This window comes from Aquila chrysaetos, chromosome 3, assembly GCF_900496995.4.
Source record: "Aquila chrysaetos chrysaetos chromosome 3, bAquChr1.4, whole genome shotgun sequence".
In the NCBI taxonomy this organism is placed as follows: domain Eukaryota; kingdom Metazoa; phylum Chordata; class Aves; order Accipitriformes; family Accipitridae; genus Aquila; species Aquila chrysaetos.
The window spans coordinates 17,634,964-17,658,657 of NC_044006.1; the positions used below are offsets into that span (position 1 = coordinate 17,634,964).

Below are 23,694 nucleotides of genomic sequence, written 5' to 3' on the forward strand. Positions count from 1 at the left end.
AGAGTGCTCCCAGCTGCTTCTTGGAGCAGGGATGGAGGAAAGATCAGAGAATACTCCAGTCTGAACATAAAAATGTCCCAGGGGGGTCAGCCTGACAGCCTGTCTAACCACATCTCCAACAGCAGAGACTATGCAGGGACAGCACGTGTGTGTGGCCACCTCCTGCAGTCCACTTGCCGCACCCACAGCTGCTGGATGAGGGATATTAGCAGCACATCCCTCCTTATCCTCTGACTGCCCATTTGTGGAGCTATTGCCCATAAACTTCTCTAATCCCTTTTTGACTTGTTTTCTGAAAGGCTCCAGAAGGTCCTGTGTAAAGAAGTATTGTCCTTTATCTGTTTTAACCTCTTCTCTTCCAAGTTTCATTGAGTGTCCCTAGTAGCTGCCTGAGAGTTAAGACAGAACCAGCCCACAGCTTGGTTTCCAAGTGTTTATGTCATGCTGATTCCCAAATGTTATTCATGAACACTGACATCCAGTCTGAAATCTGCAGCTCCAGGTGGACATGATCATGCTTCAGAAATTCACAAAAAGGACAAGAGACAACCATGGAGATTGTATTTATTATTAGAACAGAGGAGAGGCTGCTTTACTGATTTGTATTTACAAATCTGTTGGCAAAAAAAATAATATCCAGTGTCATTTATTAGCCTATTTTACAGCCCTGGCAAGAAGCATTCAGTTGTAATAGCAGCAAATGCCTACAGTTTGATTGACTGCTACAGCTAAGTGCAAGGAATAACATCGATCACCTACACGGTGTGGCTGGCTGTGGGCGAAGCCCAACACAGGCACATGCATCTGCAGCCCAAAGAGAAGGGCAGGTACTACACGGCTGCTCCAGCCCACAGAGGGGGGTCAGGATGTGGCACCCCAAGCCTATTCAACGATTCAAATTTCAGTACAATATGGGAGAGCCTGTCCCCCTACCTGTCTCTACATTTCTGGGAATGTAGCCCCACACCTGAAGTACAAGTTGTTCAGCATTTCAGAAGGCCAAGCTGAGCTGAATGGCTTCAAAGTGATAGGATGGGATGGTGTGAGATGGGATGGGTGTGTGAAACAGATCCTGACACATTTTTGGGGGCATGTTTGACAGAGCTAATCCTGACGTGGGAGCAAGATTTCCTGGCCCACTGGACCACAGAAGCATGTGGTACAAGGAGAGGAACCACAACCCTTGTTCAGCTGGGCACACACCGAACTCCCTCTATGGAGTTCATCTGAGCAAATGTGTGCCCTGGAAACCCCCTTCAGGCACTTCAGGAGATCCAAGCAGCCAGTAGGCTTGGGACACTCTCTCCACATGGCACCTTATGCCCAAACATTTAGTACAGATTCAGACATCAGCTTTAAACCTCACTACTAGCAGGGCTCAGCTCCCCACTGCAATCAGAAGAGGATGATCCCAGGTTCCCACTTGAAAGGGAGAGGGATGCAGAAATGCAAATGAAACCTTGGATGCTACCAGCAGACTTAGCATTGCATGAGTAATCCCAACATGCAGCTTTTTGCAGCAGACCTGCCTCCAGCAGGGAAAACATTTCAAAGGAAGAGAAGAGTAATACCAGGATGCCACCGAATTAGAAATTGCTGCTTGCTAAGGAACATGCAACAGTATCCAGAAGCTGCGGAGAAATCCATGCACTGCCTCTGAAAGACACTGTCCTTGCTGTGCCTTACTTCTGGTGGCACACAGAAAGCCGCAGGGGTTTAACAGCAGCAGTAAGAATGCTGAGCTGCCTGCATGACACCACTCCTACACAGGCTGCAGCACATCTCAGCCACTCAGACCTGCCTCTTCCTTTCTCTTCCCTTCCTTCCCCTTCCCTTCCCAACCTCTCTGTAAATCCTCTGGGAATTAGGCGGGAAGCGCATAGGTGCCACAGTTGACTCCAGGCAGTACCAGCATTTCACAAGCACACGGCAATGCTGCTGCTCTGCCTGGAAAGGCATATCTGAGCACAGGTACTGTTGAGGGCCTTCTCAGCTTTCTTTAGACCTGGACTGAACCAGAAGGGTGGCCAAAACTGGTATTCAGTCCCCGGCAGAGTGGTCTGGGAAGGATGTGGTACCAGGATGGGGGGGTGCCAGAGCCGTGAGGCTGGTCTGAGCATGGCCTCAGATGCCCTTCAGGAAAGCCGGTGTCAGCTCACGTTGCCCATAGTAGAAAGGAGCTGCAAGGCCGCTGGGGTTACCCCTCCAGAGGATACAGCCCTCGTTAGGAGGATGCCAAAGAGGTTGTTTATCTGTCTGTTGTCAGGTGCATGGCCTTCCTCTTGTCCCCAGCTTCCGTGGCATGGGTGGGTGCTGGTTTAGCTCAGCACAGGGCTGGTCCTGCATGCTGACCACATGCTGCTGTGCAGCTCTGAAGCCGCCTTAAGGAGAAGGTGAGGTGGATGATGTGTGGATCTGGCCTGCCAGGGCTCCCAGCTGTGGGATGTCTGCCTACCTGCCCACCAGCAGCAGAGGCTCAAACATCTCCTCTCCCTGGGCTGCAATGTGCTTCCACTGACCAGCGCAGTCCAAGGAACCTCTCTGCCTCAGCGAACCCCCCCCCACACCTTCACATCCCTCTACCCACAGCATCGTGGGGTGTCAGAACAACCCTCACACCTCCAACCAACAGTCTGCAGAGGTGAACCAGGCTGGCTCCATAGCACTGGGATTATCCTCAATGAGGCAGCATCTCCCCAGGACCAGCTCATGCCACAACACAGGAGCGATGTCCTCCTATCTGAAGCCAACTCTGCCTCCAGAAGGGAGATGGAGAGTCTCACTGCCCCAGGTAGCGGTTTCTCACAGATGTCACAGCCCTTTCAATGAGCAACCAGTCCTGTGGCTCCAAGGAGGAGGGCTGCTCCCCTCTGACACACGCTGGAAGGCCAGGAACCACTGAATCTGGCCTGGCATGCCAAAGGACTTCCTGGTGCTGAACAGCTCGAGCCTTCAAGGAGTGTCTAGTCCTTGTCCTTGAGGTCATATGCTGGGAGATGCTCAGGGGCTAACCCAGGGTGTGACAACAGCAAAGACAATGGAAGAAACCTAAGTGGAGAAGACTTCAGGCACCCAGCAACTCCCCAGAGCAATGTTTTGGACGCCAGGGCCAGCGGCTCAAACCAGCCCTTTGATGAAGCTCGTGTCCAAGTGCACTATCAGCATGCGAAGAAAGGACATTTCTTTGCGTGTGTTCTCAAAGATAATGCGAGGGTCGTCGGACTGGCAGCGCAGGCAGTTGGGGGCCATCACCATGGCCAGGTTATTCACATCCATCTTCGTTCTGCCCACATTTGATGGCTGAGCAAAGATCTGCAGATAATAAGACGACATTCAGCTGGAGCAGTGGAAAAGGGCAAAAGACTCCAAACGCGTGGCCTAAGAGGAGGTGCAAGGAGACCAGAGATGTGGCCTCCCTAAAGGACAATGCCCCAACAGCCACACGTTCACAGGGGAAGATCACTATGCTCTGATGTAGCCGACAGCGTGGGAGCCTCAGCAGGCAGGGAACATCTTGCAGATCTCAACCTTTGGGACCAGGCCCATGCTCTACAAGATCAGGAATACCATTTATTGCTCCCATAAGGGACAAAACCAGCAGACCCCCCTCCATCAATCCCACCTTAAATACAGGTGAGAGGTCCTAAAACCCTGCCGATGGCCCACCACAGCTGTCCCACTAACTGTGCCCCATGTGCTCCAGGCTCTTGGCCAGCAGCAGGGGCGCAGGACTGCGGGGGCTGCCTACCTGCAGGAAGTGTATGAGGTAACACAGCACCAGTCTGTTAAGCTCCGGCAAAAGCTGCACCACAGCCACGGCAGCATCGGGGTTCTCATAGTTGCTGATACACTCTTTGTAGAACTGTTGGGGGATCACAGGCTCCTCCAGCTCCCGATACCAGAGCTTGAGAAGAGAGGCTGGGCAGAAAGCAGGGTGCATGAGAACAGCTCTGGTGACTTCCCCACCACCTTCAGAGGCAAACTTGGCAGCGAGACTCAATGCCCCAGGAAACAGAGGGCAGAGAAGGTATTCTGCACTTGTCCTGTTTCACCTTATTTCAGTCTTGGCTCTGAAATTCTCAGGCAGCCAAACTGGCCAGTTAGAGGGAAGCGCTGGCTCTTATCTACCTGCTCCTCCAGGAAGCAGCTCTGGGGCCGCCTAAAGGAGAGGCCAATGAGACCTTGGAGCTAAAAAGCTGCTCCTGAATGACTGCCAGCTGCTCTGCATGCCGCCCAGCTTGCATAGCCTCACTGTGCTGGCGCCAGCTGGAGGCAGAGGTTCCCCCACCACCCCCCGTATTTTTATTATGGGTAGTATTTGGAAAGGCAGTGGAAAGGCACAGAATGAAAACCCAGTTAGTGAAGACAGCCTGGGTACACGTCCCCAGGCAGCAGCACACCTCCTGGGCTGCTCCTGTACCTTCCCTTCCACACTGTACCATGGCTGAGGCTGCAGCACCCAGATCTGCTGCATTCCCATACCTGGGATGTTGGGGTCACTGAGGCTGCTTGGGATTCTCCACTGATCCACCTGCAACTTCAATGCATTGACTTCATCTATGTCACCAGGTATCCTGCAAACAGAGACACAGCAAAGGTGCTTCAGAGAGTGAGCAGGGCAACGTGCCTGGTGTGGCAGCTGGCCGGCAAACCGTGGCTCCAAAGCTGCTTCTGGGGCCCCAGGGAGAAGGGAGCATGCACCAGCAGCAGCTACAGAAGCAGTTCCTCAGAGAGAATGCATTGCCTGTTTTTAAACACAGCCTTCAAGTGGGGGTAGAAGAAACGCTTGTCTCCTTCCCACTAGCTCAGACAGCAACTATCATTCTGTCCTCAGAAGTGATTATTTTCTGTAACTAGGCCTCTCTGCAGCATGTTCAGTCCAAAGATAAGAAGCATCTCTGGCTAAATATACCAAGGTATTAGAAAGCCTTACAATGCAAGGTTGAGTTCTTTTGCTAGCTACCTTAAATCAAGTTTAGCTACTGAAAAACTAACACAAATCTTAAATAACAATAATAAAAAAACCCCAGAAAAACAAACCCAAACCAGAATCCCCTATGTTCACCATACAGATTCTTTGTCTCTCTTGACTCCTCAGCATTATCTTGTGCATCATCAAGGCTGATGAGCTGCATTTGATGAACTGCTCTGCCAGAGACCCAAGAGCTCATCCCTTCCCCGCACCGGCCAACTAATTCTGTTGAAGTTGATGACAGTTCAATGCCTTGCCTGGGTACGTGCTGTCCTAAGTAGTTCAAGTCACATCTATGCTGTCCCCTCTGTGCTAATGCATGCAAATGGGCTAATGCTACTTTAAGAGGTGATTCCTAAACCTGGGAAAGGTCAGGTTTTGTCCGATCCACGGCAGAGTGCTATTCTCAGGGAAGAGGAAGCACATGGAGGTCAATCTTGACCTCTCCGCTTTAAGGACTGACATGTGGGTGGCTCAAAAGTAACACAGCAACCCAAAAGCTCACCTGAAAATCCCCTCTGTCTGTTCTCCTCCCAGAGCCAGGACCTGCTGCGATAGCTGTGTCTGCACCCAGGGCAGCTTGTTACCCGGGTACATGTCCTGCTGCCGCAGCATGATTTCCTCCAGAGAGCTGCCGAAGAGCGATGGTGTCACAATGGCATTCCTGGCATGCATTATCTCTTCCACTGTCGGTTTACGGAGGCCCTGAGGACAGAGAAGAGCTCAGTGCAGCTGTCGCACAGCCAGCCCACAGAGAAACAGTGACCTAGGGATGGTGGTGGTGAGCAGCCAGGATGGAGAGGGCTGGCCATGCACGTGGACACCTTGCTGGCCTCCTGGCAGCACAGTTCTTGCTCTGCAGCCTCCACCTCCTAAAATCAGGGTGGGGGTTGAACTCATCAGGGCCAAGAGGAGCAGGGAAGCTGCTGCCTGTTGGCAGGAGACCACTTTGGAGAGTTCGGGCTGTGTTTGCAGGGATTCTGTTGCCGTGTTTTGCACATCCGGGAGGCTGCTCCAGCTGTAGCTCTACCTGCTGGTGTGGTGGGAGGAAGGATGGAGCCCAGCCTGTCCCCAGCTGTGGTGAGGTCAGCAGAGGGCATGTGTATACCAGTCTGGCACTGGGTGAGCGCTTGGCCACGGGACAGCTGAAAAACAGCCTTTTGGAGAAGGGAATTCCAGGTATGTCCAACTCTAGGGAAAGCTTTGCTCTCAGAGGTACTAAAGCTCTCTGAAAAGAGGGCACCGGGACCTGTTGCTTTTGAAAGATGCCAACACTTGAAAGGGGCTTTGAATCTCCCCTGGCAGAGATCGAAACACAGAGCGCTGTCACAGGGGCGACAGGCTGCCCAGCACGGCGGCCATTCGGCAGCATCCCCACAGCCAAGTGGGAGTGTGACAGAGGGAAAGCTCCTGCCAACCCCTCAGAGGGTGGCAGCCACTGGGGCTACAGTTATGTGCGATGTGTGTCTGGACACTTCTTGTCCTGCCCCCGCAGGGATGCCAGGAGCCTTCACCCCTCCCAACGTATTTCAGCTATTTGCTCACTGTACACAGAGTCCAGATGGCAGGAAGGCCCCAGAGGGATTTGCAGAAATAAAAGACACCCCGATCTGGCTAGGAGACCTAGAACGGACAGGGTGAGGCTGCCTGCCAGCTTTCACAGCCCCGCACAGAACCGTGTGGAGGAAAGGGAGGAGGGGGATTTCCAGATAACACAGAGCACAGAGGCTCCCCTCTGCACCAGCCATCTCTGCTGTGTGATTTTTTGAACTGGGAATGAACAACTCTGCAGTAAACCAGCTGCAAGACCTGGCCCATGCAAGCTCTCAGTGGCAAAAGGAGACCCTCCCCTCACCTGAAGAAACCAAATGATGGGCATCCCCTGCACAGACAGCTCCTCTTACCCTGGAGACAGGTAAACATCAGGTTTGTCCTTGTCCCTAAGGCCAGGGAGCATAGAGCCATGTGGCTGCCAGCATGGCAGGCACTGCTGGCTGCCAGGAGGATGGCGGGACCTGGGCAGCAGCCTTCTCCCACACATTCATGGGGAGATGAGCCCTGAGCAAGCCTCCCCCACTAGCTCTATGTCCATTTCCCATCACTGAATCAGCGGTGACCTCCGAGAGTCAAGGGGCCGATTGCTCTGGGACCTGGGAAGCAGAGTACTGCTCGGGCAGCCTACAGGTCCTGGAGCAGGGGCAGCCGCTCACCTTTTTGCCTCCTGTGACAGCTACTTTCTGGAGTTTCCGGTAGCAGTATTTGGCGTAAGTGCTGATGGGCAGACCTGGTGGGAAGGAGAAACGAGCAGTCAGCCTGCAGCGCCATGCACCCACCACACCAGAGCCCTTCAGAGAGCACCAGCACAGCAGTGCACACCGGCACAAACAGCAACCCCCCTTCTATGCAGCCTGTTGTGCGGGCAGGGTAGAGGGACTGCCGAAACCTCACACTGAGCGCCCCAAAGCCTCCTGGCCCTGCAGCCCTGTGGCAGGCAGCGTCAGTGGAAGTAGGTGCTTGTGCTTGGAGGGATTTGTCTTCTGAGTCAAGACTCGTAGCTCTGCACCTCCCAGCCCCACTCCTGCAGATCTCCACCTCTCGCAGAGGCAGCCTGACCCTGTCCTGACTCAACGCAAGGTGCCCATTCGGCATTCATAGCCCGGGCATGCATGCGAGCGTGAGTCCTTGTTCCCAGTGGTGTGGCTGGAGTTACGTGGCTCACAGACACAGGGCTGGGTATTTACATATTGCCAGATCTCAGCCAAAGAGCACGCAGAGCCAGCCTCCTGCCAGGAAAGATTTCAGTGTTTTGAACAAACTGTTTATGATTCAAGAACTGCAGTCCTGGACTATGAGAGAGGAAGCAGTAGAGAAAGGCGTGTAGGGCCAGAGAGGCAGCACCAGCACCAAGAGTGAGCTCAGGATGCAAGGAGAGGCATGGAAAGGTGGCAGAATCTCTCTCATCTTCCCAAAGCCCTGCAGAAGGCTTCCTCACTCTCCTGCCTGCAGCCTCCTCCAACCCAGGGTTGTATTGTGATGCTCAGGTGTGCTCTGCGATACGAGGAAAATCAGACACACCAGAGCTTGGTGTGAAAGCTGCAGCCCTCTGCAAGAATGGCTGCTCCGGTTGCACTTGGTTCAGTGAACTCTGAGGGCGAGCAGAGCCAGGATTCACAGAGCTAATCCCCCCGTGACACCAAGAGAAATGTTTGCACTGACAGAGCACTGATTGCTGGGAGAGTTTTTCCAAAACTGTTGGCCTTTTGTTCTTTTTCGAGTCAAACCCAAAGTGCTTGCTGAAAGCAGTGAATAGATCTGCCCTATTTGATTCCCTGCCAGGCTTAAAGCTTGCAGCAGAGTTCAAAATACTTGTGGCTTTTAAAATCTACATTCTGGTCCGATGCTGCGTATTTTAGATCAGCCTTTCACATACCCTGTGGCTTAGGTAAGCTGGTCAGGAGCCTGGAGTTCCTCAAATCCTCTCAAAGCAGAGGGAGGACAAGCTCTACCCAAGCAGAACAATTCACAACGGTGAGAGATCCACTTTCCTCCGTTCTCCTCTCAGCCAGCAGACAAACCATAGTCCTTGGCTCCCCATGACAAAACAAGCACCCCCTGCCTCAATCAATCTCCTTGACAGCTGGGGCGGAGCCTCTCTGTAACACTGGAGCAATGCCAAAGGAAGTACAACAGCATCCCTCTCTCCCGCAGGCAATGAGAAGGAAAGTGAATTTTAAGAATTTCTCTCTCTTGGGAATATCTAAAGCAAAATATTCCCCAAATGCAAAAATCCTGCTAATCCCAGGCATGATTTATACTGGAAATGTCTAAGGATTAAAGAAAACAAACCCAATGAGCTGCTTTGTGATGCTTCACTATTCCAGGTTACGGCTTCTGTTGTTAAAATGTGCAGACGCACCCAGATGTAAAGTGTCATCTGCTTCACGAAGGAGGGAATGGGAAAAAGACTGGACTGTGTCTCTGCGTCACACCAATTATGCGGGAGGCAGCACATTCGAAACCAATAATAGGAAATGTTTTTTCACACTGTAATTAGACCATGAAACCATAATCACCCTAAGAGTTTAACAAGGTTTGCAAAGGAACTGGTTGCCTTGAAAAGCTTGCAAGGCTGATGTGTGGGCAGCAGCCGGACATGTCTGCTTGAAGCCTGTTTTGTACTTTCCCAGAAAGCTCTCCAATCCTGGGAAAAGCCTAAAACCTACATCCTGCTGTTTCTGCAGAGAGGTGTCCTGTGGGAACATATTTAGCTAACAGTCGCAAGAGCATTCCAGACGCCTTTAGAAGGCCTTGAACAGAATAAACAAGAAGACAAAAAAAGAAAGATAGCAATTAGAAGAACACAGGTGCGCATTCCACGATAAAGGGAACTTGGCACAAAGAACCTCAATTCGGCAGTTTATCTTGACCAATTAGACTGAGACAAGTTTTGCATGTTTTAATTGGTATAACCAATTATGTCCTATGTTTATGCGCGTGTACAGAGTTAGTATAACCAATTATATCTTATGTTTATGCGCGTGTACAGTGTTGATATAACCAATCATATTTTATGCTTGTGCGCGTGTACAGTGACTTTGCAGAATATGTGACTATAAGTATGTGTGTGTTTTAGCAATAAAGGGTCGTCTGTTGTCTGCTCTCAAGATTAAAGGCGTCCGTCTACTTCAATCTCCTCAGTGTCCTGCTCCCAACGATGACCAAGCTGCAGCCTCTGACCCAGAGGGGACTGCTGGGGCCATGAGTGGAGCCAACCAAATTTCAAGCAAATAAACTGAAAACTAAACTTGCCCTGCCCCATGCACAAGGGGCTGGACACATTACTGCCCATGGACCTGAATCGCCAAAAGAGCAAAGGGAGCCCTGAGGAATACGGTGACTAGCACTCTGCCATGGCAGGCACAGAATGAATGGCTCCCGCAGGGGCTGACACCTTAAACATGCAGCGTGCAGCCTCCCTGCCATGTAGCAGAACTCAACCGCCCCAATGCGAGTGCTCCCGGCTCCCAGCACATGTGCAGAGTGAGATGGGCAAAGGAGATGCAGAGAGGCTGGGAGGCAAGCGGTGAGCTGCAGAGGGAAACGTGAGGGAGAGGAGCAGAATTTAGCTTTAGCCTCTGCTTTTCCAAACAAGCGACTTGACTCGACCGTCTGGCTGTTTTAAAATGCTCAGCTAGAGACCAGCTCCCGGCATTTAGCTCATCACGCAGGGTCAGTTCTCCTAACAAGCAGGCCAGGTACTACCTCTGCTCCCAAGCTCACACCCCTTGGCACAGGGACGGGCAGCTTTGCCTGCATGGGCTGGAAAGGGCTAATACTGAAGGCAATTCCACTTCTCTGAGCACACCACGAATCTGTGAAATCCAAGTTGATCTGTTATTTCCTGTGGTACCACAATAGCCCCAGGAGCTCAGGAACAGAAGACTACTGACAACCCACACAGTGAAAAACAGTTTGCAAAGGAAAATATTCTTCCATGTGCTGGCTTAGAAACATATGTGAAGAGCTTCTTAAAGAACCTCTGCTTTTATAACAAGTTAAAATCTAGGCGGGGCACATGCAGGAACATACCTTCTGGAACAGACTTGAACACTCTTCTGCCAAAAAATGTCTTAAAAAATGCAGCAAACAACGTGGATTCAGAACCCGGCCACAGGACACGCATTTTAGCACAGCAGAAGCTGCTGTCTGAGTATTTCTCCGATCTACGGTAGCCTCTCACAGACCTCAGCCTGGCACAGTCAGAGGAGGCTCTCAGACCAGGGCCCCATCCTGCTGTGCTCTTTAGCACGGGGGTAGGTGCCTCCTGAACAGCTCAGCTAGGCTTTGCACCAGTGCCACTCTCCTGGCTTAGATCTGCCCAGGCACCCCTATTTTACAGCAGTGTTTTAGCCCCTCTTCCTCACACCACCAGTGCATCCTTCTGCATCCCAGCAATGCTGCTCCGTCACCACTCCCTACATGGGAAATGCCGTGCTTCATCAGCCCAAAGGACCGTATGAATCAGCAACCTGCATCTGCCACCAGGAGCATAAGAAACAGATACAGGATGTCTGAAAAATGAGTATTCCCCTGCAAAAATCTCCTGGCTAACAGCAGATGGGAGATACCCTGAGGCAGTGCTGCATCTGGACCATTAACCATCAACTGACAGACCTCCCTCATTTGAATTTGTCCCATTTGTTCCTAAACCTGTTATTCTCCTAACCTGCCAACTCTTAACGATTTAATTTTGTGCTTCAGGACAGAGCGTTCTTAAGCCTGCTGCCCAACAACCAGGCAGTTTCCAATTCTTCCGCTACAACAAACAACGAGAATATTTCTTCCTCTTGCTTTCCCCAGATGACCTGCAATTTCTTTCAGCCCACTGACCTTCACCCCTCCTCTCTCCTCCAGGTCCAGCTCCCTGTGGGGCTTCCCCTGCCGCACTCATCAGCCCTGGAGGGACCACGGGCAGGACATGCAAAGTGGGCACAGCACTACTATGGCTGAGTGCTGGTTTGCTCTTTGTCCCTTTTCTACAAGCTCCTGATCCTCTGGTTTCTGACCACTTCCCAGCACTGTGTATACACATTGCTGGAAATTTATATACAAAGTGCAAAATGTCTTTCCCACCCTGAAACAGCTATATAGGAGCCTGCCACTGCACATGCAGTTAGGGACATCTCTCCCGTGCATAATATTTTGTTTTTGTTGACACCATCTCTGCTGCTTGATAGCTCACTCACCCTTGCTAGATCCTTCTGCACCTTTAGTTTTTACAATGCTGAATAATTTTGTACCAACACCAAGCTGCCAGCTCATTATTTGCCTCCTTGTATAGACTCAAAGCCCAGCTTACATTCCTGCAGGATCAGCAATCCTCTTTCTGAAAACACATGATTTATTTCTACCTGTTATTCTTCTGCCTTCCAATGGGTTATTGATCCATGAAAAGATCTCACACCACCTTCATATTTCATTTACTCACAGAGAATTACACTAGAAGACGAAGATTGCAGAGGTAAGCATGGGAAACTTCAAAATTATTTCTTTGGGTGTGTGTCAGATGATAAATGTTTACTCACCCAAGTGTTTACTTACAAGCCTCTGCACTGAAAGAAGTGTGTGTGTGTGTGTGTGTGTGTGTGTGTAATCACTGCTTTAACTCCATTTTTCACTGAAAGACTTACATACATGTCTACATACCTCTATTCAGTTCTGTTTGAAGACAGTACATTTAATTTCCTTGTGGATTTCTCTGCTAAATTGCTGCTACATCCATAAGCATCTAAGTATTTCAGAGCTACTAATGAACAACTTCTCACATTAGCCTTGCAACTTCAGGGAACTGCATTCTACCCACCCCTCACATGTCTGGCAGGCAAGGCCAGTGGAGCAGACATAGGCATCCTGAAGAAAAGTCTGACCTTTCCAGACAGCAGCAGATAGAACCTGGCGTGTTCCTGCAGGATCTCCCCTTACTTCAGGTGCAACTCTGAGGTCAGGCCCCAGAAAATATCCTCAGTGTTACTGGTCACTTGTGAAAAAGCTGCTTCAAGTGACCTGCCAGCCCTCCTGCGTCTTTTGGTGCACCCCTTGCCATGTTTGCAGAAGCCAGCAGGAGCCTGCAGACCAGCTCATTTATTCTAAAGCTCCAGTTCAGACCTGCCAGAGCAGGTCTTCTGCGTGCCAGAAAGCAGAGAGGGCCCAGCAAAGGGAACAGTGTGTGACCTGTCACCAGAGCCCCATCTGAGGCCACACAGGCACTTCTGACTTTCAAGTGCTTCGTTCTAGAAACTGTATAAAGCTATCCTGGCATGCCTTTTTCATAACATTTCATATATATATATGAATACATATATATACATATGAATACATATAAATACATATATATTTTAGATATATTTTTTAGTTTTAGGGAAAAACTATCTCTATCCTCCTAAGCACAACTCCAGCACATGCAACATAGACAAGCAATTGCACAGAAGAGCCTGCTCAGCCCACAAGACAGAGCACACCCTGCCCAAAGCAATCTCCGGGGAGTTGTCCCATGAAGATATCAAAGCCCCTCCGAGCACAAGCAAAATGACTTTTCAAAGGCTCAGAATGGGCTGAACTCTCCAGGGCCTGAACAGGAAAGGAAAAAGACATATCCCTACCAGAAATATAATCCCTCTGTGCAATTTCAGGTCTCTGCTCCAAATCCCACTGGAGACAGAGAAGCGATAGACACTCTTACTGCAGGGGCTGTGACCAAGGGACCTCCTCAGTCACCTCCCAGGCTTGCAGCTGCTTTGGGGGAGCAGTGACACAGGGAAGCCACTGCAGGAGAGCGCAGCTGCCATGTCTGCACAGGCATCAGGTAGGGCTCAGCAATGGAGGGAGCTGGACTCCAGCTCTCCCAGATTAAAAATACCAAGGCCACATGATATAAACTGCTGCCTGATACGAATTCACAGGGTTGGCTCCAGTTTCCTGAAAGCAATATAAAAAAAAAATTGAATGGACTTTGTCTAGCAAGACTTTAGCCAGATAAAGTATTATTCTGCAACCAGTAGTTAAAACCTGAGGCTGGAGGAATATGTGAGCTCTTGTTCATTCATCAGAGATGCTATTGCAAGCCCTGGACTGCAGAGTCCAGGAAGCATGGACAAGAGGAAGCCACTACCGGAGAGAAAAAGGCAGTGCTCTTTGCCAGGTATCAGTGTCCTCCCTGAAGGTCCTCAGGTTGGGTGGTGGTTTACAAAATCCACTACTACAATTGAGACAGGTTCTTTTCAACACGCTGGCTTGTACGGCTTTTAGCACTAGAATGTGCTATAGGAAACTCAGTGGCATACACAGACCAGTTGAATTACAGCCCCAGGTCTCCATACAAATTAAAATCCCTTTTCTCATACAACTGTGAGTGAAAGGGGTCCAGACCTGCCGCCACACTGCTACATGTCCCACTTGCTGCCCAGCTGCCACCCACACTGCTGATCCTCTCACACCAGCCACCTGCAGTAAAATTTCGCAAATCTAAGTCTATGCACTTAAAGAAATTATCTGATTTTCAGCGGAGCTCAGCATCCCCATCTGTCTGAGGTCAGTGTGGTCCTCCCTCTTGGCTCCCTGCATGCTGTGCCTGCCTTTACCTTCATCCTCAGTGTTTTGTTTTCTCTTTTTCCTGGATTTTGAGTTCTTCTTGTTTTTCAGATCCACAAGCTCCTTGATGCGCTGGGCAACTGAAAATTCAAAAGAGGCTCTGGATTAATAATGTGGAATGATAAAATACCAAATCCCAGAACTGCCCTTAGACATGGTAGCCAGCCTAACTCCAGCATGAGGAGGTCTGCTTGGGCAAAGGTCCTGTACCATGGCCAGCTCTGAAAGCATCAGAGTGAGGAGCCCAGAACACCACTCAACTTCTCCAAATGGCCAAATAGTTGAGAAGGGGCTCCAGGCAGCAAGCTTATACCTAGACAAACTTACTGCCTAAATACCAGCAGAAGGAACAACCCACTCAAATAGTTCAGATTACTCCTCCTTGCTGCCTGGACCCTGGTGCTGGCAGGGTGATTTTTCACTCCTGGGCCAAGCATAGCTGGAGGGAATGGTTTTGGGGAGAAGTGACAAGGGTTTAGGATCCTCATGAAAACCCAAACCAGTGCTGCACATCCAGAAGTTCAGTGAAGGAACCCCATGTCAAGGCTACAAGCATGAAACAAGGCAAAGGTTGGCATTGCACCACTGCTCACTAGCAGGGGCAGAGAGGTGCTGGGGCAGAACTTCTCCACCTGCTCTGCAGACCTGTGGGGGCTTTAATCTGCATTTGAAACCCCAAATGGAAATAGGTGCTCTGGTTTCTCACCTGAGACTGGACAAGACACACCAAGCACTGCTGAAACAGTGACAAATCAGCCAATAAATACTCTCCAGGCTAGCACTTGGCTTTTTTTTTTTTTTTTTTGCCCCACAGGATGCTGTAGCAATTTAAAATTGGGGTAATAACTGAATATATCCTGGGCTGGTCCACAAGGCTTGTGAAAGACAGATAAATCGCATCTATTCACAACAAAAGCCAGCATCCTTCAGGATCCCTGACTATTTGCCAAGCTAAGACCTGTTCGCAATGTTTGCAATGGCTCCCTTAAAAAATTCTGTATTAACATTCATCCTTTTTTTTTTTTTTTTTTTTGCCTGCTTTAAGGAACTTTGAAGCAAATCATGTCTTCAGAGAACCCAAAGAAACTCTGCCCTTGGTGGGTCCAAATCAGCTCTTTTCAGGGCTGATCTTGCCATGCTGAGCAGTGAGACGAGCACAGTCTAGGGCTGGCATTTCTTTACCAGGCAAAAGTGAGAACTGCAGGGAGATGAGCTGGTGGCAGCTTCATCCCACGCAGCACATGGTACTCTCACTGACGGAAACCACAGCACTGGCTGGTGACTACCTGTTTTTTTAAAAACCAGAAAACCCTGAATAAGTGGCACAACACACCAGAATGCTGCTGGGGTCAGAGTGGGTGTGCATGAAGCACTTACTGTTTTCATCACTGTCAAGGTGGCGATAAATGTAACCTTCAAGATAAGACTGAAATTTTGGTGATGGGGAGAAAAAGGCCAGACTGATGGCCATCAGTTCCCAGCCCCACGCCAGACTGCGGTAGCATGTATTATCTGTTGTTTGCCGGATCAGTTGTATGTAGAGCTCATCCCGTAAACCTTGCATGCTCCAGCACTTGGTGACTGTGACCAATGCAACGTGATTCCGGTCCATGCGAGTCTGACGATCTCCCATGTAGCTCTGCACCAGTTTGAACATCTCACATGCCTCTTTTTTGATCGTGCGGTTGCTAGTGATGAGCATTGGCTTCTTGATAGAGCCACCATTCCAGGACAGCATGTTGGAGATGGAGATCCTTCGGCGGAAGATGCCCTGTGTGTGCATGTTCAGGTTTTTAGAAGCCCAGTCTGCCATGCTGCTCTGGGAGATGGGCTTCCGTAGAGTATTGTAAGGGAAATGATATCCTATGCAGCCACCAGGCTGGCCGCTGTTCTCCTGCTTGGAGTCCAACTCTATTGTCCCAGGCTGCAATGGAGAACAGACGTGTTAAAAGCAGCTTAGATGACTCCTTACCCTGCTAGGAAAATTATCAACAGTGAGTCATGAAGCTACCAGCAACTGCAAAGTGGTGAATCTGTACAAAACATGATTTTGTGCAGAATTGGTGGCTGACATCAGCAGTTCTGCAAGAGCCTGGCTGGCACAGCCACACACTGATGCTGTCACGAAGGGAAGTGTTGGGACATGGAGTAACAGGGCTGACTGTCCAAGTTGTCCCAGAGCTCTGGGGAAAGCCCAAGCAGGAGCTGAGCTGACTCCCAGAGCAGCAGTACAGCTCTGTGGCACCAAGCACATACCAAGAAGCCAAGTTCCTCTCCCCACTCTTCACCTCTCAGCTCCTGCGGAGCCACAGGAACCCAGGAGGTGGCAGAGACTAGACAGCCACAGCACTGTTAGCACTGTTTCCTTCTCATCTTTACCCTTTGTGGCCCCCACAATCCCATAGCTGGTTCCTGCCTTTGCCATTTTTCTAAGTTCTAGCAAAAAAACCCCAGACAAAACCAAATCAACATGGCTAGCAACCACCAGGAGCTGCTGAGCTTTGGGCAACCTGTGCCTGGACAGCCTCTGCATTGAGGCATTGAAAACACGTAACTCAATTCCACTATGACCCTCCTAAGGGAAATACTAGCCAGACACAGAAATGGGACAGAAGAAGCTAAGAGAGGCACAGCGGAGCATGGGCACAGCTATTTGATGGCAAGGCTGTCACCCAGGTAGGATAAATTGTGTGTGAGTTGGTGAAGTGAAGGAGACTGGATATCTGCGTCAGTCAACTTCCACCACCGATGGAACTGGCTCGCACTGTACCCTACAGACACACCATGACCTCCTGCCAAACAGGCCCTGGTCCTCAACATCCATAGGAAAGATATAGCCTGTGACTACAGACCCAGCGCTTCTGCAAGTACTGCTGCACAGGACTTGGGAACACCTCTGCAATGGGCTCCCTACCATGTTTTACTATCCAAGATAGGCATAACCTTCCCCAAATTAAATCAGAATTGTTCACAAGTACTGGGTTGCTTTTTCTTCTCAGAGAACTAGGAACAGCTCCTCCCCACCCACAGTCTTCAGTGATCAAACTCATTTGCTCCAGGGACACAAGTCTACAGAGATAAGCAGCAGAGACAAAGACCTTCCTTCCTCCCAGACTTTGTATGCAGTTTTTACATGCAGCCCTTGTCCCATCATTCTTCCCCAGTGATCGCTATGGATAACTACATAATTAGAGCTTTGGTAGTACTGATCCCAAGAAAATGATGTGTAATAACTACTTGTGAGAATAAGACACTTATTTTGCCCATCCAGAACTCTCTGTTTTGGATGGAAGTAGCAACCTGGGACACATATTGAACTCAAACACCCAACAAATTGTTCTAGGAAACAGACGTTTTGTTAGACTTGAAATTCCCACATACAGCAACTAAGAGCTAAACAGCCCACACAGCACTCTGCATTCTCCAAGGAGATCTCCAGCAAGTAGGATAAAGCCAAACAAGATAATCTTGAGGTTTTTTGTTTTTAAAGGAAGACAAAGAAACAGAAATCCTGTAAATTTTGGTTTTGTAGTGGAAAAAGTGAATTTTCCTTCTTCATGGATCACCTTTAACTTGCGTGGCACACTCTATTCCAGTCCTGGCCTACAGTCGACTCCAAAATACATGGTAGTTCTTAAACGTTTTGAGCAAGTCAGTGTTTTCTTCTTAGTAAGGAGGAACTGCTGAACTCACAACAGACAAGCGTGCAGTCCAACCCTTCCCTATCTTACACCCAACATGTACCTACATGTGGATGACAGGATTAGCACACATTACACTGCCTTTTATTGCCAGCCTGGGGCACAATCATTTCTCCTGCTTTTCTACTTCGTTTTGTTTTTTTATCCCTTGAGTTACCCCTGTACCTCCTCACACTCTCTGAATTCACTCAACACACTGCCTAAAAATCCCTGCCTGCAGTTCTTTTCTGCCATCTCCATCCTCAGTCTCCTTCAAACCACCTTCCATGCCCGGAGTTGGTTTTCCTCCTATCACCCTAATTGCTCCTTCAGCATGTTACTTCTGAGGATCCACCTTCTCATACTCTCTAGATGTTCAACAGGCTCTTGGTTCTCTCCTCTTCTCTCTCTAGAGTTTCTCTCTCAAATCTCACTCATACAACTACCCAGCTATTATCTTTGTGTTGACAGTACACATCCACCTCTGCTCAGCCTGTCCTAGAACTTCTGCCCACCCTCCTCAGATAATGAATTTCCTTGTCTCCCAATTCTCCTCTCCATCACGCAGGCCCAGCACAGGACATTGCTGGTGGCTCAAGCCACACACTGCCACTTTCAGGCAAGGCAGCAATTTTGCTGCTGTATTCTCTGCAACCTCCTCCCCTCCTTACTTGGACTCTTACATCTCAGAGTATTTCTGTAAATAGAGTATTTATTCATTGACTCGTTGCCTTTACCACAACATTCATCTTCTTACATCTTCCACTATATTCTCCTTCTCCATCCTACCACACATGAATTATTTTTCTTCATTTTCAAGGCCATTCACAGCCTATCCCCAACCCACCATCGCTTGTGCATAATCAAGACATCAAGTCTCAGCTCTCCCTATCAATGCAATGAGGTTTAACACATCCTGAAGACCGGACAGTAGTCTTCCAGCAAGTTTAAAGAGGCTGTGAAATGAAATTACTGAACTATTAACTGTAACATGTGAGTTGTGTAACCTCAAGCTGGCCCTGTGCTTGAAAAATGGAAAACGCAGGAACATGACATCAGTTTTAAAAAGGGTTTCAGGTGAATGCAAGGCAATATCGATCAGAAATTACAATAAAGAGAAGAATACACACACATAAATCTGACACAGCAGGAGGTGTCAGCCTGGCTTTTCTCTAAAAGTTACACCTCACAGGTCTACTGGAGCACTCTGAAATGGTCAAGGAGCTTTGCTGAGTTTCTTCATGAAAGGTCATCGACTAGCGAACAGGAGAAAAGACAGAACAAAGGGTTAAAATAAATAGTCACTTTTCACACTGGAGGATTGTTATCAGCTGTGCCTCACAGAAGAGATGCAGAGACTCAGGCTGTTCAGCAGGAGTGAAATAATTGGAAGAGTGATCAAAGAGAAAAAGGACAAAACGTTCACAGGATATAAAATTACCTATGTAGAACCTAAATCTGAACTAAAACCATGAAAGCAGGAGGTTCCTTCAAATCCAAATATGAGAAAAGATGGCAAACTAAATTCTGCAGAAGAGCTGTGTTATAGAGAAAAACTACTCCACTTGTGCAGGCACGCTAATGGGCTTTAAAACAGCTGTTTCCAACAAGAAGATGCTAGAGGCACCGTCACCAGTTTTCTGAATATTTCCATTCAATGCTCAGGAATGATCAGAAGGGAGAACAGAATATGAGGAACTATTAGAAAAAGAAAAGAGACAAAAAAAGAGAAAACACTGCCATGTGGCCATGCAGCCATGCAAATCCTGGGCCTGCATCCTGCACCCCACCAACTCTGGCCATGCCAGTGCAGAAAGGACATGTAAGGGCAAGGGCTACCAAAGAAGACATGAGTGCCAGTAAAACGATCAGGCAGCAGATTTACCCAAGTAACACAGCAGAGCTACCTGCAGCGCTGAGGGCTTGCTGGACACGAGCCCCTCCACAATTCCCCCACCTCTCACGCCACAGGCCTCAAATGCAGTCTCCACCTGCAAAACTGTGAAGCTTTATACCTGTTTGCTATTCTGCAGACACAGACGTGTTCCACCTGCAGCACATCCACTAAACCCACCTGGGAGCAGATGAGGTACTTGGCTCTGCACCACAACAGTCCAGCAAAGGCGTGCAATTTAACCCAGTGTAGATGGAGACGTACCTGGGAGGAGTGGCGTGTAGCATCTGATGAAGCTGAACTTGTCTGGCTGGTCACGTTCTTTTCTAAAGAATCTATTTTCTCAAAAGTTCTCTTCTGCCTCACTGCGTCCTGTGGAACAGCCACACTGTTGGGAAAGCTGCCCCTGCTCTCCAGGCCCTGTCTATACAGAGACCTATTACTAGCCGAGACGTCATCCCTTGAGCTCCGGCTGATGCATTTTTTCAAGTGGTCAGACTGAAATCTGACTTTGCTGCTCTCTGCTGGGATGCCACTCTCCAGACTTTCAGCATCGAGGCTGGCTTTGCTTTCCCTGCAAGCTGCTGACCTGCCCACCACAGCTCGCATCTCAGCAATCAGCTTATCATTCAATGCTGTGAGCTCACTGCTGCTGCCCACAGAGCCAGGTCTTCCCTGACCTGTCCCTTGCCTCCTTCCTTTCCTTTTTCTCAAGCTTGGAGAAGGGCCAGTCGAATAACCAGAATCCTGATGGCTTACACTGGTTGGGTACTCTTGAGTTTGCAGGCTGTTCTGCCGACTGTGGTGGGCTTCCATGTTCTTCAGGACGTTGGCTTCCAAGATCCTCCAAGACTGCTTGAAGCTGTCCTTTGAAGTAAGCTGACCAGGCAGTTTAGAGGCATCAGCTGTTGCAGAAGAGTGGGAGAGTTTGGAAGACTGGTCAACATTGACCATGTGTTTTATATATTCTCTGCCAGCTGGGCTGTATTCAGTGGAAGAGGGATTTCCTGCATGCTTCTTTGCAGCTTGCTGCTGTTGCATACCTGGATGCTGTAATAATTTGGTTGGTTGCAGCTGCTTTTTTAAGCTATTGCTTGGTGACCTTGGTGGAGACATCCCACTCATACTGATGCTTTCAGTGTCCATATCTACTGGTGGCTCATCATAAATTGGAGACTCTAAAGATGGCTCATCATATATAGGTGCAGGGGAGGCATACTTGGGGGATGCAGTCTGGGGGGTTCCTGTCTGGCTCCTTCGAGGTGTTTGAGAAGTTGGACCATTCATCAGCACTAGGCAAAACCCACCATTCTCCATCTTTTTGATCTGCATAGACTGCTTTGTTTCTCCTGTAGGCATTTGCTTTGTGGCTCCAGGGCTCTGGGTCGTGGATTGAGGCTGAGCATATATGGCTGGTTTTGGAAGGGATTTTTGGCTGTTGGCCTCTGGAGCACTCTGCAGCTGAAGCAAACTGTTTGAAGAGCTCTGTATCTGCCTCAAACTGTTCACTTTGACCAACATGGCTGCTTTCGTGCCTGGCAGAGGCTGCCAGTGGGTAGCAGTCTCCCTAAAGGAAGACAGATACAAATACAGGGAATTATTTAAGAATTATAGTAACTGAAGTATCCTCTACTTCTACCCAAATACCAGATTGTTAGTTTCAAAGTGCCTGGAATTCCCCAACCAGTTAGATCAGCTCCTCATTGTTTCTTCCTGGAGATCTCCCTTCCCAAAACAGAAACACATTGTTGTTACACACATGATAAATTTCTGAGTCAGGAACAGCAGAACAACAAGATGAAACAAGTTCATCATACTATAACCTGGCTGGTATCAGCAGCACTGAAATAGGAAACAACCTACGCTTCCCAAGCTGCATTAGCTAGCACAGCACCCAGAACGACCAGCTGAAGACCAATAAACTATTCTGGACCACTCAAGCAGAGAGCTGGAAAATAATCCCAAGTGTCTGCCTTCAGATTGTCAAACTATGATGACAGTCCTTCCAGACCACGTTATTTTTTTGATCTGAGTTTCCAAATGCACTTTTATTTTGCAGAAAACCTATGAGGTCTATGGGAGGTGTACCTGGGCAGATGTCCTCAGCTCACAGGATGTGTGTTATGCTCCCACACAACCCACCAAGCTCCTGTGTAGAGCATCCTCCCAGTCCGGTCCAGATGCCCTCACATCTGGTTACCATGGCCAAACCTACTGGCCCTGCTCAGCTCTCATGGCTGCAAAATCTTTCTCTGCTGGGAGTATCCTCTGACCCATGGTGGTATTCGGGATCCAGCACAACCCAACGTGCCCACTGCAATATCCCAGTCCCAAAGGCACATTCTGCAGTGTAGTAACAACCTGCTGTCAGGCTGCAGCTATAGCCAGTCCTTATTTGTGAGCCCTGAGGAAAAGGGAACAGAAAGGCTATTAAACCAGCCTGAACTTCCAGGTCTTCAAAGGCACCACTGTCGCCAGGAAGATCCCTTTGAACCTGGCCCCATTTTGTGCCCTCCCTCCATGTATCCGCTACCAGCCATCACTGGGTAAGACCTAAAAGCACACTGCACGTGCCCCATCTGCAACAGAAGATGTTCCTGTAACACCTTCATGGCTGCTTTGCTCTAGTTCAACCTTAACACTTGTTCCCCATCCCGTGCTGCTGACCTGTCCTGCATGGCCCCTGCGCTGGCAGATGGACCTACCTCCACCACATGCCCAGAGCTGCCTCTGGGTGATGCTACCCGCTGCTAGTGCCTTCCTCGCCAAGGCCAAGATACCCAGACATCCTAACCCTCTTGCACTCTGCCAGGTCGCAGGCCCCTCCTTCCGCAAAGGTTCCCTGGGCCTGCCCTCCTCTCCCCCATGGCTCTCCCACCAGCAGGCTGCAACTGCACACACCCTGCTCTCCCCACACCCCACCCCACTGGGACATGTCTGCCCCACAGCAGCAGCCCCACATCACTGTGGATGCCCTATTTCACCTGCTCCCCGCCAGTGAGCTGCCCCACATCCTCTGTCCCACATCTAATATCCCACATCTTCTCCCAGTCACTCCTAAGGGGGTGGCATACCCCTTCCCCATCCACTGCTTACCATATTTTTGGCAAAACAAGCTCTCCAACAGCACTGCATTGCTGTGAATCCCACCTCAGCACAGTGGCGTTGGGAGAGGAGTGGGTGAGGCCAGCGCTGCCCCCCCTCAGTCGAGCGGCTGGCTCCCAGCCAGAGTCCAAAGGTTCCCGCCACCCTCTGGCCACACTGTACTGCACCACTGCCTTTGCAGGGCCTGGCTCCTTCCCCACGACAGACATGGGACTCTGCCTCATGCAACTACCCAGATGCTGTCCCACCCACGCTGGGGTCCCCCTTGTTCTAGGGACCTCCCCCAGCACCTCCGACTAAGGCATGAAGGGTTTTATTTTAAGGGAGCTGTTGACACTACTTCAAGATAGAGATGCCACCGCTGTGAGGAAGGACTGTCCCCCAGCCACTGCTTCCTGCTCACAGCATCACAGCCCAGGACTGACCCAAGCCCTGTCCCAAGAGCGGCTGCTTGGGAAACACCAAGGGATTTGGGACTGGCCTCCCTCCACCTGCCCAAGCCGCCATCAAGCACAGCCCTCGCTCTCCCACTCCTGTTTTGCCATCAGTGACTTGTCCTCTACATGCTTCTTCCCAGAGACGTGATGCCTGGAGCAGTGGGGTGACCATCAGCAGTGCCAAGCAAGGACATAAGCAGGGAACAGCCAGCGGTAATGGCAGGACGGGGGTGGCATTCACGAGGACACACAGCCCTGCAACCCACCAGGCATCCCGCCCTGGGGGCCGCAGGGACTGCTCCTTGCACCGGTGCATCCCTCCTGCACACGGCCAAGCCCCAATCCCAAGTAAAGGTGCTGCTGAAGACCCAGTTGTTCCTCGAAGAGATCCTGGACTAGCAGGAAGAACCAGAGCAGTAACATTTGATAGGCTTTTAAATGAGCATTTCTGACATCCCT

General features: G+C 49.8%; 1 protein-coding gene across 3 annotated transcripts in view; it reads right to left on the reverse strand.

Annotated features, from left to right (window-relative positions):
• Positions 1-548: 548 nt before the first annotated feature.
• Positions 549-23,694, reverse strand: part of LOC115339375 (rho GTPase-activating protein 39-like) — a 59,581-nt gene continuing 36,435 nt past the window's right edge. For all 3 annotated transcript variants that reach the window (XM_030009285.2, XM_030009284.2, XM_030009283.2), the window contains 8 exons: positions 19,958-21,260; positions 15,497-16,043; positions 14,110-14,199; positions 7,183-7,256; positions 5,478-5,677; positions 4,483-4,574; positions 3,749-3,918; positions 549-3,312 (listed from right to left, as the gene is read on the reverse strand). In XM_030009285.2, coding sequence (XP_029865145.1) covers positions 3,118-3,312; positions 3,749-3,918; positions 4,483-4,574; positions 5,478-5,677; positions 7,183-7,256; positions 14,110-14,199; positions 15,497-16,043; positions 19,958-21,260 — 2,671 coding nt within the window. In that variant the 3' untranslated portion in view covers positions 549-3,117. The remainder of the gene's footprint in view (positions 3,313-3,748; positions 3,919-4,482; positions 4,575-5,477; positions 5,678-7,182; positions 7,257-14,109; positions 14,200-15,496; positions 16,044-19,957; positions 21,261-23,694) is intronic.